The sequence below is a fragment of the Etheostoma cragini genome, chromosome 2 (genome assembly GCF_013103735.1).
Source record: "Etheostoma cragini isolate CJK2018 chromosome 2, CSU_Ecrag_1.0, whole genome shotgun sequence".
Classification (NCBI taxonomy): domain Eukaryota; kingdom Metazoa; phylum Chordata; class Actinopteri; order Perciformes; family Percidae; genus Etheostoma; species Etheostoma cragini.
The window spans coordinates 2,339,374-2,359,637 of record NC_048408.1 but is presented as its reverse complement, the minus strand read 5'-3'; the positions used below and the strand labels follow the sequence as shown (position 1 = coordinate 2,359,637).

Here is a 20,264-nt window from a genome sequence, read left to right as displayed (position 1 = left end):
GGGGGCTTGTGAGTATCCCCACACCTGCCCAGCGCCTCACACCCTGGGCAACTCCGGAGTAGGACAGAGTCCAACCCCTATCCGTAGAGGTTAGCCCCACAAGATCTAACTGGTAGCGCTCCACCTCCCGCACAAGTTCCGGCTCCTTTCCCCACAGAGAGGTGACGTTCCACGTCCCCAGAGCGAGCCTCTGCCGCACGGGTCTGGTCCGTCGAGGCCCCTGACCTTCACCGCCACCCATATGGCAGCGCACCCGACCCCAGCGGTTCCTCCCACAGAGGGTGAGCCCATGGGATGGAGATAGGGGGGGCCACGTAGCTTCTTCGGCCTGTGCCCGACCGGGCTCCGTGGCAAACCCGGCCACCAGGCGCTCGCTGACGAGCCCGCCGTCTGGGCCCGGCTCCAGGCGGGGGCCCCGGGCCTCCTCCTGGCAGGGTCACTCCCTCTCTTCCTCAGTCTTTCATGGGGTTTTTGAACCATTCTTTGTCTGGCCCCTCACCTGAGACCACTTTGCCATGGGAGACCCTACCAGGAGCACACAGCTCCAGACAACACAGCCCTCAGGTTCATAAGGACACACAAACCTCTCCACCACGATAAGGTGATGGTTCCCCGGAGAGGCCTGCAGATGAATTGCAATACCATATTGAAATGGTAGTGTATTTTTTGACTTCTGTCAATATGGTAGTGCAGATAAATTGCACTAATATATTGAAAAACTTTGGAAACTTGATGCTCTACATTAACACTGCAATAGCAGTAAGTGGTAACATTAAAAGCATGTTTCACCAAATCCATCTCCTGCCTCAAGACAAGCCCCTTTTTTGATTCCTCTGGCGAGATATGAACCAAGATGGAGGTTTTGACGTCTGTGGACCTTATCAGAAAAGAACTGACCATACCAATCGGAGACACAACATCATGGACTGATTCTACCACTGTAATCCACTGGCTTCAGTTATGCCGCTTCAAAGTATTTGTAGGAGCAAGAGTATCAGAGACTTAAAATCTCCCAAGCAGTCAGGACTGGAGATATGTTGACTCCGCCAATAGCCCTACAGACGATGTTAGGAATATCTTTGTCAGATAGCCTCTGTCCAAACAGATGGAATAACGGCCCACTATTGTTGTATGGACCTCCACATACTTGGCCCACACTTCAATATGCTGAACCTGATGAATCTAGTGATCAGATGGAGTTGAAGAAGTCTTACTTCATTAGCAACACTATTGCTAATCGTTTCAAGACTTTCCAAGAGCTTCTGGATGTCACTGCCAAATCTCTCACTAATCGGACTACTGGAAATCCTTCTGCAACAGACTACCTGAATGCAGGACAGAAAATCCTCCAACAAGCACAGATGGACAGTTTTTGTGCGGACCTAGCTTGCCTCCAAGCCCAGAAACAACTTCTACCACATAGTCGTTTACTATGTTTATCCTCAGAACTGTGCAGTACCACTGGACTAATTCATGTTAGAGGTCAATCATGACAAAACGATGAACTGGATTTGGAGTAAATCCCTCCAATTTTACTTGATCCCACTAGCAATATGACAAAAATGATCATTCAGGATTATGATGGCAGGTTGCACCACACTCGATCAGAAAGACTTGGGTTGTAAATGCCTTACAACCCAATGTGTACACCTTACCATCCTCATTTAAATGAACACAGATTCCTTCCTCATGGCCAACCAACGATTCACTTCTCAGAGAGGAAAAACCAACGAGATCCTATGTGATCAAGGAACCAACTTCAGAGGAGGAAACACACGCACCCCACTTTGGTTGCATCTGAGAGCGGGAAGTATGCTCGGTAAAGAGTGTACAACCATTGGTGCACAAATGGTACTGAAGAGGTTCTGAAAACAGTGTTAATTGCAATTGAAAGCATCCTTAATTAAAAAAAACTTGGCTATTTGTCTTCAGATATTGCAGATGTTGATCCAGTCACCCCCAACCTTCTCATCATGGGACGACACTTGATTTCCACACCAACGTCACTTACTGTACCTCACTTCCTTTCCTCCCGTCTTCACCACGGATTGATTTTTGCTTCCACCTTAATTACCTAATTAAGTTTATCTGGTCACTCCTTATTTAAACACTGCACTCCTTCTGAGTCGGTCTTTTCCACAACTTCACATAGGCGGCAGCTGGTAAGATGAGTTTTACTTTGTACCTTATTTCTTGATAACATTATTTATCTAGTTACTTTATGAACATGTGATTATATTAACTTAAGTTCTGACTTCTATTTGTTTCTTCCTAGATTCTCTGACCCACTTGTGTCTCTTCTGTTATACATAATTTTCCTAATACAGTTTTATTAAATAAAACTGGACAAATGGACAAAACTTCTTTGTGGCTCAGCTCATGCATTCTGACTGATATCCTAGGACGATAGCAACCAACCTCAAAACCTGAACCCTCCTTTGCAGGCGTGATATACTTTTTTTTTTTTAAGTGCCTGCCCTTTTCCAAAGCGTCTCAGTTCTGTGCAAGCAAGCAATTTGTTTGAGCAATGCTTGTCTTATCAGGGCATCTTCAAAAAGTCAGTAGGGTGCACTTCGCATTTTGCAAACTACAAATGCGGTCTGTGTTATTGGAGTCGTTGTGTGGATGTGGTGAGTTTCTAGCCCTTCAAAATCCAGACTTATATTATCTTTAGTCATGTCTTTGTTGTTGTAACAGTAACCAATGCCTGCCTGACATGATCATTTCTGCATAACAAAAACAAGAAGCACAAAAACTGAAACATTAATCTTCTACAAAGGAAAGGAGACAATATCTTACCTTGTGACTCAGATGGCGGCATCTGAACTGAGGAGAAACTCTGCCCTTCAATAATAACATCATCCTGGTCACTCTGTGCTGGGTTATCAGTGGTAAAAGGACACGAAGGGCCACTGCCGGCCGAGTCCCTATCAGGGGCCCAACGGGTGAAGAATGTCTCAAGTTCAAACAGAGAATATTCAGAGCTGAGAGGATTGTTGTTGCTGGATCTCTGCTGCTGTTGTGTTTTTGGGTTGGCGGGTGTGTTGGTGTCTGGTACTCTCAGCTGGACTGCTACAATACTGCTAGGCTCTTCCGATATCACCGGCGTTGGCTGAGGTGCCGCAGACTGGGGAGGAAGAAGAGCGGGGAGCTTTAGCGGGAGAGTGGTGCAGGTGTTATTGACTTAAATCCCATCAGGTTACATGACTGGATGGACAATGGACATGTGAAAAAACAGAAGTTTTAAGAAATGATAAAATAGATACCATGTTCTCTTCCACAGAGTGACACTACTCCATAAATCCATGCAACATTAACAGAAAACGTATAACAGACATCTCCGTGCTTAAATTGGAGCAAAAAAAGGTGCCAACAAGTTCCTAATTCATCAAATCCATGAGATGGTCATTGCACAAGTCTTTATATTCATATCTCTATCTTGCAGGGACCCCGACTATTTGATGTATGGAGCTTGATTCAACTGCCAATCTCAAAGTTGAATCGTCGCAGAAAATGTGGTTAGGTTACAAGGGTTCATTCCATTCAGACCATATGGGGGTTCTGAATGTCTGATTTTGCATAGAATTGCATAGGTTTTCCCCAAAAAAATCATGATTTATGGGCTATTTTGAATAAATATTAACCTACTTATAATACTGTTAACAATTAGTAAGGGTACTCATGTGGAAAAAAATCAGAAGTGCCAGTACTCAGTACTGGCCCATGTCAGGCACTGGTCAATCTTAAAAATCTGCATGTGAAAATACCATGTAGCATAAATGCATTAATATGTTGTACTTTATTTATTTACCCTTATTTAAGCCTAGCTGGTGGTTAACATTACAACCCACAATACTGGCTTAAGGTTGGTGACCACTGAACGAGCCAGTGCAGATAGTTCAAAATGTAATTCTGTTAAAAACACAAACACTTAAAACAAACAAAAAACAGTGTGCTCCAGTAATTTGGTGAAATCTAACTCTACATGGAGGCATACGTATAGACTTTTAAGTTAATCTGTACATATGGTTATTATGAATTAGAACAATGTCATGTTTTTGTCCTTTTGTCAATTTTATTAAATTGTGCCACAATTTTGTAATGTATGATTTATAATAAAAACACAAATTCGTATGTTGACTTTTAATAAAGTTTTAATGAATTACATTGCAAACTGTGGACATTGAGAAGGATATTACCAAATTGTGACACAATAGAAAGGCTAGTTACATTAACAATATCTTTATGCTTCATAACAGTAAAACTTTAAACTGACATTCCTCAAGAGAATTATTCTTGTAGACAAAACAAAGAAGTATGCATCAGAGGTCCTATATTAAGACAAACTGAATGCATTTCCACTGGAAGAACATGATTACAATACGATTAAAAAAATGCTAACAATATTACTGACTGAACATATCTCCAAGCAGTGTTTCATCTTACCACACTGTCTGGAATGTCTTATTTGCTGTTTTTTTATCTTTAGAATGTGAACACACAAATTCACATCTTACTTTATAAATTCCATTGTCGAGTTCACCAAAAGACAGACAAAATTCTGGCATAATTTGCGGTACCAGAGCAAAACGGGAGCAGGATGGAGCTGGAGTTAAAGCGACGCTCAAAATCTTAAAAAAAAGAGTGCTTTGCACTCCAACCAAAAATCCTCCACTCGCCCTCCCTGATCACCTGCAATCAGATCACATGCGTGTGATATTATTATTTTTTTAGTTGGTTTTTTTTATTGCTAAAATATGTTTTGCTTCTGACCCCGTCCACAGTACCTTTTGCTTCTCCAAACAGCCCAAAGAATGCTTTGCCAAAAACTTTGGCCACACACTAAAAGGGATTCACTACTCCTACAACATAGGTTAGTAAACAGTAGAATGCAGCATGGCCAGTGAAATTGTCACAATGTATTTATCTATTTAGTCTCTCTTTCAAACTTGGTGTTGACTAGTTTGATGTTCAAGCACTGCTTGGGGATGGATGGACAAAGTTACCGATGGAGCAGACGCTTATCACAGCATCGGTGTAAATAAGGCGTATCTACCAGAGTGTCCTGTTTCCATTACTGCCAATTGGACCTGGAGCTGAGAAAAACAGCACCAGCTGCAGAGTCATCTCTCCTGGGAGTGAAGGCTGATTCAAAAGCAAGATGTTAAATGTTTATATTTTTCCAGTGGCAAAGAGGTCTAAGATGCCCCTGACTGCATGCCTACATTTGTGGGTGGTGTCTCTTTTGGTGTTTTTTCAGGTTGCTAGGGTCAGAGAACCTCTCGGGGCAAAGCGAGCACTGGTACGGCCTCTCCCCGGTGTGGATGTTCCTGTGGATCTTCAGGTTCCAGAACTGTGAGAATTTTTTGCCACAAATGCTGCAGCCATACGGCCTCTCTCCTGTGTGTGTCCTAAGGTGGGATTCTAAATTTGCTGCTGAGCTGAACCCTTTACTGCAGAACTTACAGATGCAACCCTTCTTTTTGGGGGTTTTATGCTGAATATCAGTGTGGCCATGACTGCCCTGGCCTGCACTTTGTCCTGGGTCCAGGAACTGCTGGGCCCCCTGTATCTGACCCACAACCTGGCTGGAGCTAGACTCCTCAGACAGATTGATAACAGGAGGCTGATGCTGAAAGGACACAGAGGTGTTGAAGCCCCTAGAGCTTTCGGCAGCCAACCCCCTTCCTGATAAATTCTCAACAGCCCTTCCCCTCCCAGAGCTGCCTGGCTCTGCTCCAATGAGTGTGGAGGGCAGGTATGAGAGGGGGGTGCAGTGTGAGGACGGCCCTGGGAGGCTGTCGTCATGAAAATAACTACCCCCCCCATTAGTCCACAGCGAAGAACACCCATGGCTGACCTCTGAGAAGCCCCGCCCAGACTCCTGCAGGTCAGACAAACAATTGTTGGAGGTTTCTGGGATTTCATCAAATGGCAGAACTGCTCTACAGTCATCGGTGCTCGATTCCACCAACCCTGGGTACAAAGAGACACTGGTCAGACTCTGCATCTACAGGACTGGATTAAATGCAGCATTCATTGCAAAGGTACGCCTCCTATCCCAAGAAGAAGCAGAAAAACTTGTTCATGCATTTATTTCAAGTAGATTTAATTACTGTAATACTCTTTTTTTCATACTCTTCAGTTTTTCAAAAGAATCAATTGACAAATTACAATTAATCCAGAACTATGCTGCCAGTCTTTTAACTGAACCAAGAAAGAGAGAGAATGTTACCCCAGTCTTAGCTAACCTGCACTGGCTCCCAGTGTCTTTTCGGATTTATTTAAAGTTTACTTGTTTATAAGGCTCTTAGTGGTTTGGAACCGGCCTACATTACAACTTTTTATGGTTCCAACCGTGAAGTCTTAGGTTCGGAAACTGCAAAGCCTATTTCTTGCTTACAATGTTTTAAGAAAAAATGAAGTCTGGGAACAGACAGCCCCACGTAACGCGCAAATGCAGCCATCAAGCTTGTATAAGACTGTAGCCTATTTCTTTGGCTTTTGAGTGGTCAGTAAAGTAAAACAAATAACTGCCGGTGGCTAGCCCACTAGTGTATAAACTGGGAAGCGGGTCAATCCCTGTCATGGAAACAATGCCTATATGGACACGTACTATAAGCTGTGGCTCAAGTGGTAAAGCAGTTGTCTACCAATCGGACGGTTAGGGGTAGAATCATTGGCCCCTGTCTGCCTCTGGCAATAAATGCGCCGGAGGCTGCACCATCGGTGTGTGAATGTTTATCTGATGAGAAGGCGGCACCTGTATAGCAGCCTCAGCCACCAGTATTTAATGTGTATGTGAATTAGAGCCCGACCGATACCGATACAAATATTTGGTTAATAAAAAATCTGATATGCCAATATATCGGCCAATATACAGTATACTTTAAAGAAAATAATCCCGTAACGCGTGACAAAACTTAAACAGATTTCCCTAACACGAGGTTTTACTAAAATAATATTAATACTAAAATAATATGATAAGAATTAGTTTTCTTGTCAGACAGAAAAACATCAAAATATATATATAAGTTCTGATAAATAAAATGTAGAAAAATAAAAACTTAACATATGAAACCTAGTCTTTAAAAAAAAAAACACAATACAAAAAAATCTGTGTTGCCAACAGGGATGTTGTATAACGCCCTCTGGTGGATAAACTATGCAACGCCAACGCTCATGGTTGACGGTCCGTTTTTATTTTATTTTTTAAATATTCATTTATCACAATAATTTATTTGTCATTATAAATGATTCCGATGAATGAATATTTCATGTGAATGAGTATTTGTTAAGACTAGAAAACTGGCCATGCTGGGTAAGAGACATCTACACAGGCATATGTGTTTTACATTGTAGGGAGGGTCAGCAGGTCCCACAGGGTGATGTCAGAGAAGTGATAATCAACACCTAGTGTGATCACTGCTTCAAATAAAAGGGGACGTGTCCACTCACCCTCTTGTATGCTGAGGCATGTCTGGTTCTGAGTGCCCGTCACCGGCTCCACCTCCTCTATCTTCACCAGCACCACATCCGGCTCCTCCTCCTTCTGCCCATGGACAATAAAGAGAAAATGTCTTATGTTACTGTTGCAGACACACAACATAATTGCACACCATACAATGTGCACAGCGTGACTGGCATTGAAAAGAAGCAACTTCATTCAAAACATAATAAAGGGGCTGCAGAGTGAGGTAATCATTTTTAGTGAGTTTGTCACTAGCGAAATAACTGCAAACATTCTGCTGATAGAAAAAAACCGTAGGGCCTTTGCTGTAATGATCTTTTTTTAACAGTATGTTAATTAACAATTTACATAACAAAACATGTCATGACCACTCAAATCTACACTGAGGTACAGTGGATGGAAACAAAACTTCAAACAGACAAACAGGAACAGCAAACAAGTCAAATGAAGAAAGGGTTAAAAACCTCTCAAAGACATTTCATATATACAGTCCAAAAATTATATAACAAATCACAGTCTAACCAATTCAATTTAAGGTAATTTCATAGTTTAATACTTAGAACTCACAGTATCCACATTACAAGGTTTACATTAGTCAGTAACCAATCCTCCTCCTCTTCTGCTAGCCCCATCCAAAAAGTCTTGATTTGTGGTGTGTTATGACATGTGAAGGAATTTTCCATCATTGACTTGAACCTGCCTTAATGTATATTGGGAACACTAAAGGTTAATATCTAATTCTCACGTTTGTCAGATTATTTTTTTTTTTTCTTGTGTTGTCAAAAAATTGCATTGCAATTGCAACAAGGTTACTCTGTATAAGTGCAATGAGTTGAGCACAAAATGTGACAATCCGTAATGTTTAAACAAAGTATTATAACCCTAAAACATCCACTTACCTACAATTTCTAATTTTTATATTTACTGTGCTTTAAGATGTAGCCTACATATACTATTCATTATTGTCAAATACCTTTTTTTTGGGTATCGTAGGCCTGTATTTTCATAGGACAGATGAAGACTAAAAACGGGAGAGAAGAGGAATGACTGGGAAAAGGGCCACAGGTCGGAGTCAAACCCACGGCTTCTGCGTCAGGGAGTAAACCTATATACAGTATGGGCGCCTGCTTTACCACTTGAGCTATCCGAGCACCCATTTTTGTCCAATATTAAGCCTATCCTGTAACACACATATATACACATGTGCACGTGTGCATATTTCCATTGTGTATTCCTTTTTCTAATGTTTAGAATTTACGGAAAACACATGATTTGTATGTAGACGGTGTTGTTGGTCACTAAAGCTTTTTATATACATTTATATAAATACAATGGATATAAAAAGTCTACACAAAAATGTGTTAAAATGGCAGGGTTTACTTATGTAATACAATGAGACACAGAAAAATCATGTCAGAACGTTTTCTACCTTTAATGTGACCTATATTGTTAAGAATTCCATTGAAAAAGAAACCTTTGAGGGGAAAAAATAAAAACGTGCAATAGCCTAGTTGCATAAGTGTGCACACCCTTAAGTTCTCTTTGGGTAGGAGTCTATTAGCATGGCACATTTTGACGTGGCAATATTTGCCCACTCTTCTTTGCAAAGGTGCTCTAAATCTGTCATATTTTGAGGAAGATCACCCCCCAGATGTTCAATTGAATTTAGGTCTGGGTTCTGGTTGGGCCATTCCAAAACCTTAATCTTCTTTTGGTGACGCCATGCTTTTGTGGATTTGGATGTGCTTTGGGTTGTCGTCATCGTAAAAGGTGAACTTCCTCTTCAGCTTTCTAACGGAAGCCAGACGGGTTTGTACCAAAATTGCCTGGCATTTGAAACTGTTCATAATTCCTCCATCCTTACCAAGGCCCCGGCTCCAGCTGAAGAAAAACAGCCCCAAAGCACGATGCTGCCACCACCATGCTTCATGATGTGGGTATGGTGTTCTTTGAGTGATGTGCAGTGTTGTATTTGTGCCAAACACATCTTTTGGAATTGTGGCCGAAAAGTTCAACCTTGGTTTCATCAGACCATAACACATTATCCAACAAGCTTTTGGGAGACTTCAGCCAGGCTTGGAGGTTTTTCTTTGTAAGAAAAGGCTTCCTTCTTGCCATCCCACCTTTAAAGCCCATTCATATGAAGAATACGGGAAATGGTTGTCATATGTAGCACACGGACAGTACTTGCCAGAAATTCCTGCAGCTCGCGTAATTCGCTGTAGGCTTCTTGGAAGCCTTCCTGAGAAGTTTTATTCTCGTATTTTCATCAATTACCACTTCTTGGTAATGTCTCTGTTGTGTCTTTTTTTCTCAACTTGATGACTGTCTTCACTGTGTTCCGTGGTATATTTAATGCTTTGGAAATTCTTTTGTACCCTTCTCCTGACTTATATCTTTCAACAATGATATCTGTCTGATGGTTTGGAAGCTCTCTGCGGACCATGACTTTTGCTCTGAGATGCAACTAAGAAAATCTCAGAAAAATCCTACCGGAACAACTGAACTTTATTTGTGATTAATCGGAGTCACTTTAAATGATGGAAGGTGTATGACGACTTCTATTTAAGTTGTTTGAATGTGATTGGTTAATTCTGAACACAGCCACATCCTCAGTTATAAGGAGAGTGTGCACACTTATACAACCAAGTTATTGTAAGGTTTTTATTTTTTCACCTCGATTTCAGTTTGTTTTTCAATTGAATTGTTCACATTATTGGTCACATTAAAAGTGGAAGGGTTCTGACATGATTTATCGGTTTAATCTTTTTACATCACAAAAATCTGGCATTTTAATTTTTGTGTAGTTTTCTTTATCCACTGTGTGTGTGTGTATTTATATATATTTATATATTTTAACCTACCTGTGCATAATAGTTCTATGTTCATTGGCCTCAATTTAGCTGTGTATTTCTTCTTTAATTATATCTTCTTGAAATTGTTCTTGAACTCTGTGCAACTTAAAACCATTCTTTTAGTAAGAAAAAAAACTTTCTTGGGTCCAGTCTCTGCTGAATTACTGATACATCTTTTATTATTGCAGCAATGCAAATCTGATAACATTCATCTGAGATTTTAAGTCATGACAACATTATTGTTATAAAAAGGGCTGCGTGGTTCCAGAAGCATATTTTATTCAATAAATGCAATGTTGAATACAAATTCTGAAACATTTCCACTATAAAACACAGGAAACATGTTACATTTAGAATTGAATTTTAATGCTCTCAAACATTTGCTGGGAGTCCATGCAGTATTTCTCGTATAATTGTATCAGAAATCTCCACCAGCCCAGAAAAATATTTAAAAGAAAATGTCAAAAATACGCAAATTATCAATTGGGTTTCCCCTATATTTATTCTGTCCATAAATGAGACAAGTGTCTGCAGGACAGTCTAGTGTGTTATCTAAATGGCTAAATCAGTTAACAGGGCAAAGTGAAGATCACGTTTTCTGTAGCCTAACGGTTCTAAACAGGCTCGGTCATGAGTGAAATGCAAACGTGTTGATGGATTCAGTTTTTTTTAGCTGAGCTAAACCAGAGAATATTCAGTTTAAATTCAGTTTGGTGGTGCTGTTTGCCCTCATTGTTCTCTGTGAAGTTTGATGAAGTGAGGTAATGTAGTATAGTATTTTCTTTTTAAAGACAATGTTTCCAGGCATTGTAAAATGTATTTGATAGGAGAGCTTAGCCATGAAAAGGGAGAGAGGGGGAATGACATACTAGTCAAATTAAACCTGCAGACCCTGCCGTGAGGTCTGAGCCTCTCAACATGGGGCACACGCTCTACCAGGTGAGGTACCCAGGCACCCCATAACGTAGCATTTTATGCCACTGCATTGCACCAGACTGTTAAAAAAAAGAAGCATTGCTTGTAAGAAAATAACAGAAGTAATAGTCAAACCAGATTTAAGAGTGACATAAGTAGTGTGCGGTGGATCTAATCCGATCTTGAAAAGTAACTGATAAATATTTAACCTAGGGGAAATCCTGTCAAGAAAACCATTTTTAGACACAGTTGGTGACTGAATACTGGCCAAGACTGAATTCCAACACAAGTACATATTTTTTTCAACCATTTGACCAATGAAATAAACAAAATGTGTAACATACTTTTTATTGAACAAGTCACCTTGTTCTATTTTAGAAGTCTTACTACAGACATGTATGTACAACTACTCTGTAAGATCAATATTTTTGTTTAACATGGTTTACCCACATTAAAAGTGATTGGAAGCACATCTACTCTAGTCCCTCACTAAAAGATTCTGGATCTGGCCTTGCTGACCATGCTCGCGCTTCCTTGAGACTTGTCTGGTGACTCCATTTTAGCTTTGGTTGACCAGCGCACATCTAGATGACTAGAAACATTACAGATTCAGCCATGGCTTATGTTTGAGCCTCACAATGGGTTCAGACAGGAGGCAACAGAATGGCTGTCTTGGCAACCTCTATGCCGAGTTCCGCTAGCTCATGGTGCCCCGCAACCTACACCCGCGCACTGCCAGCCTATTTGCCAAGCTCTGCGGGGACGGCCAATCAAGTCTTGATTCATCAAGATCAAGAGTTTCCAAGTTTTATTCCCACTTTCTTTAAAAAGATAGGCTACATGGTATCCAGTTGTTACACCTGTAACCACCATAGTTTTTGGGAAATGTACCACACTAAGGTTATATGGTCAAATTTAAATAATATATTCAGAATGAGGAAATGTCAATCCTGCTTTTCATTTTGATAATTGAATGCTAAGCTTATTCCTAATGTAAAGCACTTTGCCTTGTTGCTGGAACGTGCTATGGAAATGAAGTTGCCTTGCCTTACAACCTCCAGCCTATTACCAGGGCGTAGAGAACACTGCTGTGCCTGTAGGTTTTGGAGGGAAGTGTTAACCGCACCCCAACCACTATTGAATTGCCATTTTAATTACATCGCAACGAATGCTGTCTAAGTTTTAAAAAGAGTAACAACACTTTCAACCGCTTTACTGGCATTGCTGTGACTTAAACAATCTAGGCTAAGTAGTTTTGCACTCTATCCGCACCTCTGTGTCTGTGTGTGTGTGTCTGTCAGAGCTGAGCCCCGCTCTCCATCAACACGCGCTCTCAGGTACAGAACTTTGGCACCGTTTGATTAACTGTTAATTGGTCCTCGGTGGTACCAATGTCATTTGGTCAGGTATCCTAAAAAGGTCAACATTCGGTACCCAGCTCTAAACATCGGTAGATGATACTACACATTTCAGGTTTGGACGCTATAAAAAATTGTTTCCCAACTTTTTAGTCAGAAACCTTTACTTGACCAGGACATTGTGTAGAGAGATATTTTAAAGAAGACTGACAAATTCATCACAACTATGTTCAAATTGTTTGTCCAAAAGCACTTTCGCGTCAGCACTTTGGTTGAAAGTTCCTAAAAAGGTCCCAAATTGTTTTCATGCTGTTGGGCAGTCTTTTTTGACTGCCAACATAGAGTGTTCGCTGGATTATCACATCCTACAGTAGACTTCCGGGAAGAAGAAAGATTATGTCTGTTCCCAGGTCTCTTCAGTAGAAAATTCAGGGTGGCTCTTTTGTTGGTGTGTTTTCAGGTTTCTTATCCACGCGAATCCCCTGCCACACATCTTACAGCTGTATGGCTTCTCTCCAGTGTGAACTCTCTGGTGTTTTCTCAGGTTCCCAGCCTCGGAGAACATCTTCCCACATGTGGTGCAGCTAAAAGGCTTCTCCCCCGTGTGGACGCGTTGGTGGATCTCCACCTTCTTGGGACGATTAAAAGCCTTGCCGCAGTAGCTGCAAACAAACAGTCTTTCCTTGGTGCCAGTCTGATGGCGCACTTTGCTGCTGTCACTGAAGGGTTGGGACACGGGGACACTAGGGCCGCAACGAATCCAGCCGTTAATACTGGAAGAGGTTGTTTGGAAATCAGCCGCTGCCATTGAGTATGAACAAGACGGCCTCCTTTCTTCCACTTCAAGCCCGGAGTGCTTGTCAAAAAACTCCTCGACCAACGTGTTAGCGCTTCTATTGTCGTCACACAACACATCAAACTGTGAGTCATTGCTGCCGTCATCAATATACTGGGGTGGGTTTATTGTTTGTTGCAGTGAGTCTCTGCCTTCAACAGAGGCACTGACTTCACAATTAAGGAGAGGAGAGGAGCCACTGACCTCCACTCCTCTGCTGCTGCCGGCCTGCCTTGTCCTACTGCTCTGGATCTGGGACCAGGTCTGACAGGAAGTGGATTTGTTGTCCTGCTGTCCAAGGCTGGGTCTCACAGGTCCACAAGGGACACACTCCAACACTCCTTTAGAGAGAAAAAAGTTAAATAGTTATCACTTTAGTTTCTTGATACAGACTATATTTATAGAACACACAAAATATGCATGCCTTACATGATACTCGCAACTATCATGATTTGTTTTTAATATTGACAAAGCTGTCATTTTTTCCCATTGATTCTTAGGGTTTGCTATCGTTTTTATTTTTTTCAATACCAGTACTATAACATTACTTTTATTAAATGGTGCTGGTCCCTTAATGGTGCCAAATTGTACAAAACAACAATCAGCAACATTAAATGCCAATGTCACAGTTAACACCAAACTCTTTCAAACTCTCGCCTACAGTTAGCATCACAGTTCTTCTGTTAAATATTTATAGTCTCCCAGCAAAACCCTGCTAACATCACTATGACATTGTTGACTGTTGACACAACCTGAGTAGTACTCAACATTACAGATGTCACGAGAACTGATGCTTTGGTACCAAGTCAATGCGGAAATTTGGAAAACGGGACAGTACTTATTTTTCTACAGTATTGTAGGTACCGTGGCATGGATGCAAACTATGCAAACAGCATATAGACCCTTTACAAACACGTGACAAACGCTATGACAGACTGCAGAATCACCGGAAGCACAAGCTGAACAGTGTAGTATACGAGCAAAAGTTTCCTTTGTTTCAGTTAGTTTAAATAAATAAAACTAAATAAACTGTTATAATATTACTACTACTCTCTTCATCTTTATGGCTTCTTCTATTGAATAAGTTGGCGTGCTATTATCAGTTGAGGTAGGGTAGGTGCTCACAAAGAGCAGTATTTGGAGAAGTTGGAGATAGCAGGATTAGATGCCAAACCTAACCTCCATCCTCTGTCCATTTTCACAGACCTAATTAAATTGCAGAGTGTGCCCAACTTCAATCCACACGATCTCTGTAACACCATGTGGTAAATGGGGTACAGATCTCAAAGCCTTTAAAAGGTCTGGATGTTTACCAGTTCTTTGTAGCTGGTTGAGGTACAGGTACGCACTGCTTCGCTAAAGGAAGCGGGAGGTACCTCAAAATGGCAAAGATAAGACATTAATCTTGGACGCATCCAGGCTCTGGGAAGGGCAGTCTTTAATTATCTATCACATGTTAATTTATGCCGTAAATCACATAGTGTATATGATCAGTAGTAACCACACATCCATCCATCTTCTTATCTGTGATTATATTAGCTGTGTAGCTTATGGCAGCAGCTAGCGAGCAATCCAAAGCTAGCTGCAGCTGGCTGGTCGGCAGAGAGGGGAAGTAACGTAGTACAAATACTTGGTTACTGCACTCAAGTAGATTTTTCGTAATAACATAATCGTACTTTTTACTCCTTACATCTTACAAAATTGGCTCATACTTTAGTTTTGTACTAAATGTCGTCTATAAGGAGTGTTTGTGAGTGCACGTTGGAGAATAGCGCGGACACCCGCCTCACACCACAAGGTATTTTTTAAACATAATTATCTGTACTTCTACTTGAGTACTGGAAGAGAGTACTTTTTCCATCTCTGCTGGTCGGCTAGCCGGGGTAGGAGCTTGGCAGACCCGCGTTTAACTCGCATTTAGTTTCCGTGCCACGTCATCTATAATTTAACCATTATTTTTTTGTATGTTTGTTAAGTTAAATGATCAAGGGAATGACTTTCTTTTTGGGCTATGAAGGTCAGTGAATAACCATTGATGTGGTTACCGGCTATGTGGGTCATCATCGGGTTGACCTGTTAGCAGGAACAGATGGTTAGCACGGCAGCTAGCTGATGAGGATACTTTTATTATTATTTATCAGTCATTTAAAACAGAAAGGTAATACATACACGTTTGTGTTGGTGAGGATTACTCTGCAGATTGGGTATGGGAGAACACAAACATGTACACGTTTAGCTTGGCGTCTGTCTACAGCATAGCTCTTCCACAGCTCCAAAAGACGCCAGAGACGATTGTGAATGGTTTTAAGAAATGGACACAAAGCAGATTTTTTTTTCTCCTATTCTAGAATATATTGTGGTGTAGCCAGACCTTACTCCACAGCGCTGTGCAATAGTAAACTGACCACGTGTAAAATTAGGGGAGTGCTCCTTTAAATGAGTCAAGAAATAAACAGGAATCTGACTGAGCGGTTGACCTGTTGTCAATGCTGCAGACACTAAGTGAGTTAGAGTAGTGAGTATTGTTACCCACAGTGTAGTCTCATATACACGTGAAAGACGCATTTTATCTGTACTCACCATCATCTCTGATAAGCGACACGTTTTCCTCTCTTTCTTCAACCTGTGACATGTTTGGCTCCACCCTCTCCTCCTTTACCAGCACTGGCTCTGGCTCCACCAGCTCCACGTCTGGAGACTGAACAAAAAGGCAGGTTTGTCAGTAACGACAAGTTTCATATTCATTAGGGGTGACCCCATTTTGTTTTCAAATCAAAAACTGATTAAAACAACTGTTTTCTCAACATTTCCTCGCCACTGTTGCACCACATGCATGCTCTTGGGGGGGAATGGTTGGGTCTCTGTAATTTATAGAGTGTGGTCCAGACCTACTCTCTCTCTCTCTCTGTATAGTGTCTTGAGATAACTTCTGTTATGATTTGACACTATAAACAATATGAAATCAAATTGCGCTACAAAAACAACTATATAATTATATTATCTTTCTGTGGCATTGATGTTGTGGAAAGAAAATGTTTCATTTGAAAATTGAAAATCAAAAGCCAAATTGAATCGTGGATTTAGAGGATAGTGACACCCATAAAAATTCATGCAGCTACAGTACATGCGCTCACCCAGAACAGCTACCCAGTACACACAACAGATAAAGTTCATTTATAGCATAGCTAATAAGCCAACCTGTTCTCCTTGTGTTTTTGTTCCCAGAGCATGTATTAACATCCATTCACGTCTACAAAAATCACAGTTCCCTTGACTCCCTTTTGGAGTGCTTACCTTACTCCGGACACTGTCAAAATGGATGGGCTCGCTGCTTGCATCCTCTGCAGCAGCTCTACCGGACCACAGAGCCACGTCCATCCGTCGCTCAAACACACCACCTACACAAAAAGGGAAGGGTCTATTTAGAAACACTGACATTTAAATGGTTAGTATTGACAGTGTCACTACAGTTGAAGCAAATACGGGAAAAGCCTAGCATCTTAATAGTTATCTAAATAAGCCCAAGCATATTGTTGCTAAGGAATGTTATCAATGTTTTACATGAATCAATCAACGTTTTGCTTAAATGTTCACCACAACAACTTGCTGATAGTCTGTGTCTGTCAGACCTTTTTCAAAGCAATGGATTGAGGTTTTTTTATGGAAACAATTAAAGATAACATACAATACACAATCCCCCCTACTCTAGAATTCATGAATCTAGAATGTGATGCAAATTTTCACTTTCGAGCAGTGGCTTAGGCAGAAATTGTATTTTTGGGTGGGCCAAAAGTAAATGGGCAATCTTTCCCCCCGAAAAAAAGATTTAATAAAAACATTTGAAGCATAAAATGGACAAACAGCAACAATTTTACTTTCCAACATACTGCATTACAATGGCAAAAACAGAAAAATACTGTCTATACAACATGCTCAACCGACAAAGATCAGTCTGTAAAGGCTGTAAGATAGCAAAAACATGTCTATTATAACCCATTCAAGCTAAAATATACCGTATTTGCACTGGCGGAAAAAGCAGCATCAGACAGCATTGTTAATAATTAACCATTTTATTGCACAAAGTGGCGACTAAATAAACAGCAGAGCACCTTAGTTGTTTTCTTAGAACCCACTTAAACTAACTCCTGTTTCACTGATTGGCTGTCAGCTCCGCTGGTGAAATGTCTGCACATGCTGCAGAAAAGCTGTCCTTGTATACACTGCATTCCAACCAAGAAAACGGTTCATACCACTTTAAAGAGAAGCCATTGTTGTCACGGTAACCTTTAACACTATTACTACTGTAGTCTGAAAGGCTTGTCTGACAGCTGGAGAAATTAAAAGGGGGGAGAGAGAGAGGGGGAATGACATGCAGCAAAGGTCGGAGTCAAACCCCAGCCCGCTAGAGTCTATGTACCAGCTACCAGCTGAGCTACCTGGGAGCCCCAACAACCGATCAGTTTTGCTCAGTAGAGAAGACACATTAAAACACACACAACTAGTTCTGCTACTATTTCTTGGTTGTTGTTTTTTTTTTACATACATTTGAATATTTTTCATAAAGCGTATTTTTAAGTTTATTGAGTAAACTTGGCTGGACGGGCTAGTGAGCAAAGCGCTTTTACATCTACAGGAAACATTCACACACTGTGGCCGGGGCTGCCGTACAAGGTGCAACCTGCTCATCAGATAAACATTCACACACATTCACACTCCGATGCGCAGCACCGGGGGCAACTCGGGGTTCAGTGTCTTGCCCAAGGACACTTCGACAATGACTGCAGGGGCGGGGATCGAACCACCAACCTTCCGATTGGCCGGCAACCGCTCTACCGCTGAGCCACAGCCGCCCCTATGATAGCATCACACAGATGTGATAGCATGACACTTGATCTTTCAAATGTTGTCACTTGATAACATGATCTTTCCAACATATAACTGTCAACAACAGTTTGTATGAATCAGGCTGGAAATCATGTCTTCTCAAAGATACTGTATATTATCATGTTAGAGACCGTCACAATGTTTGTTTACAATAACATTCTAGAAAACGCCTGCGTCCAGTACATACAATAGCTGCCTTTCGTCTAACTGGAAGTAATAAATTAACTTTTTCATGCGCCAGCCAAATGGCTAGTGAATGCTCACATTGTTTCATGGCATGTGGAGTAATGCAAATCTCCCTGCCACTTGCATTTTTTGGCAAATTTTGCTAGTGGATGGTGCAAATTTGGAACCCTGCCCAGGAAGTGTTTTTTGTATAAGTGCAACATCAAAGTTATAGAAGCAAAACATAGAATTAGAACGGGTTTAGAAGTCATTTTGGAAATGATCTGTTCCCGAATCTTTGCATCTTCTCACATTCTTACTAACAAATTAGTATCTGGTTCCTTTATAAGTTTGGCATTAATTGGCCATTAAAGCTGATTCTGATTCTATAAAAAGGGAACATTAGCTTCCTCATATAGTAGAATATGAAGTTATTTGGTGGAGCAGAGAACAATTTGTCAACCCATTGGGATTTCTGCTGGTCACTTCAGACATTATTTGGAAAGGATATACAGTATTTCCACTCATGTATTTATCTTCTAACTTTACCTTGGTACAGATCCTGTGAGTGCATTATCTTATACTTTTATTGAATGGCCATTCTCTCCTTCATGGTTTAATGTGTGAACTTTTACCTTTCTGTGTTTAGTTAAAAAAAAAGAAAAGACTGCCAAAACTTAGACGGGACAAATTAGCCTTAAAACTGGGTTTAAATAAAAGTCTGACATGGTTTTATACTTCAGTGATCCACTCTAGCATTACTATTGTCATACCGGTGGTGCTTATCTGCACCCTGGATCGGCTGCTGTTCATGGCGCTCTCCCGGAGCCTCCTTTCGGCGTTTCCCCGGGCCATCTTCAGCTCCAGCAAATGCAGCTTCCTCTTTAGGGCTTTGTTCTCTCTCTGGCACTGAGACATCTGTAAACTCACCACGGCATAGTCGTCGTCTACTAGCTTACATATCTCCGCCACTGCTGCATTAGCCAGGACCTCCATAATGGAGGCCAGCTGGGTCTGAAAGGCCAGACGGCTAGACATTCTCCCTATCGTCGGTGGCTCGCTGGCTGCTCCGTCGCCTTAAAAAATACCTAGTGAAGGATTAGGAAGTTTGGTCAAACCATAACAGCTATAGTGGAAATTCTACGTTTTAAAATGTTGATTAGGTGGAAGAAGACTAACGCTTAGCTAATGTAGCGTCTCAGCAACCTAACCACCACAATGACCTAAGCTCCGACAGCAAACATTTGGCGTCATTTCCGGTTAGGTGATTGTAACAAAAAAAACTAAATATTTATTTCAACCGAGGCCAAACTATTGATATGAAGATAGTATAACGATTATTAAAAAGCTAGTAGCTGCCAAACCTGGGCCAAATGCAGCAACAATCGGCGTCATAATTCTTTACACATGAAGACGTGACTTACTAAAAGTAGGCTATACTACCTTCTAGTTTGGGTGACCAAACGTCTTTTGCCCGAACATGTCCACTTTTGACCTACTGTCAGGGCGTCCGGGGGGTAAATTCATGAAAATGTCCGGTTTTCACTGCCTTTTATGGTAACAATATGCGTGTACTGTACTGTACTAAATTGAATGGCGCTTTGTACACAATACTACAGTAGGCTACTTTGTTGCGTAAAGTAATTCCCGAGAGTCTGCCTTGTGGGCGGCTCTGCGACGCACACGCAAAGGGAGTCGAACAGACAGCGGAGCAGCATTGTCCATAGAATGCTTAAGCATAAGTGCAGCTTCACAGTTGAACTGCAAAAAATCCAAGGGGG

At 41.2% G+C, this 20,264-nt stretch overlaps 1 protein-coding gene and 1 long non-coding RNA gene across 2 annotated transcripts in view; one reads left to right on the top strand and one right to left on the bottom strand.

Moving 5' to 3' along the window:
• Positions 1-11,700, top strand: part of LOC117952764 — a 25,500-nt gene extending 13,800 nt beyond the window's left edge. The window contains exons 3-4 of the long non-coding RNA XR_004658496.1: positions 854-859; positions 11,601-11,700. This is a non-coding gene — a long non-coding RNA (uncharacterized LOC117952764). The remainder of the gene's footprint in view (positions 1-853; positions 860-11,600) is intronic.
• Positions 1-19,727, bottom strand: part of si:ch211-89o9.6 (B-cell CLL/lymphoma 6 member B protein) — a 26,880-nt gene extending 7,153 nt beyond the window's left edge. The window contains exons 1-7 of the mRNA XM_034885255.1: positions 19,257-19,727; positions 16,729-16,832; positions 16,015-16,132; positions 13,639-13,775; positions 7,459-7,552; positions 5,861-5,976; positions 2,800-3,127 (exon numbers count right to left, since the gene is read on the bottom strand). Of these exons, the coding sequence (XP_034741146.1) occupies positions 2,800-3,127; positions 5,861-5,976; positions 7,459-7,552; positions 13,639-13,775; positions 16,015-16,132; positions 16,729-16,832; positions 19,257-19,521 (1,162 nt within the window). The 5' untranslated portion in view covers positions 19,522-19,727. The remainder of the gene's footprint in view (positions 1-2,799; positions 3,128-5,860; positions 5,977-7,458; positions 7,553-13,638; positions 13,776-16,014; positions 16,133-16,728; positions 16,833-19,256) is intronic.
• Between the last annotated feature and the right edge of the window lie 537 nt (positions 19,728-20,264).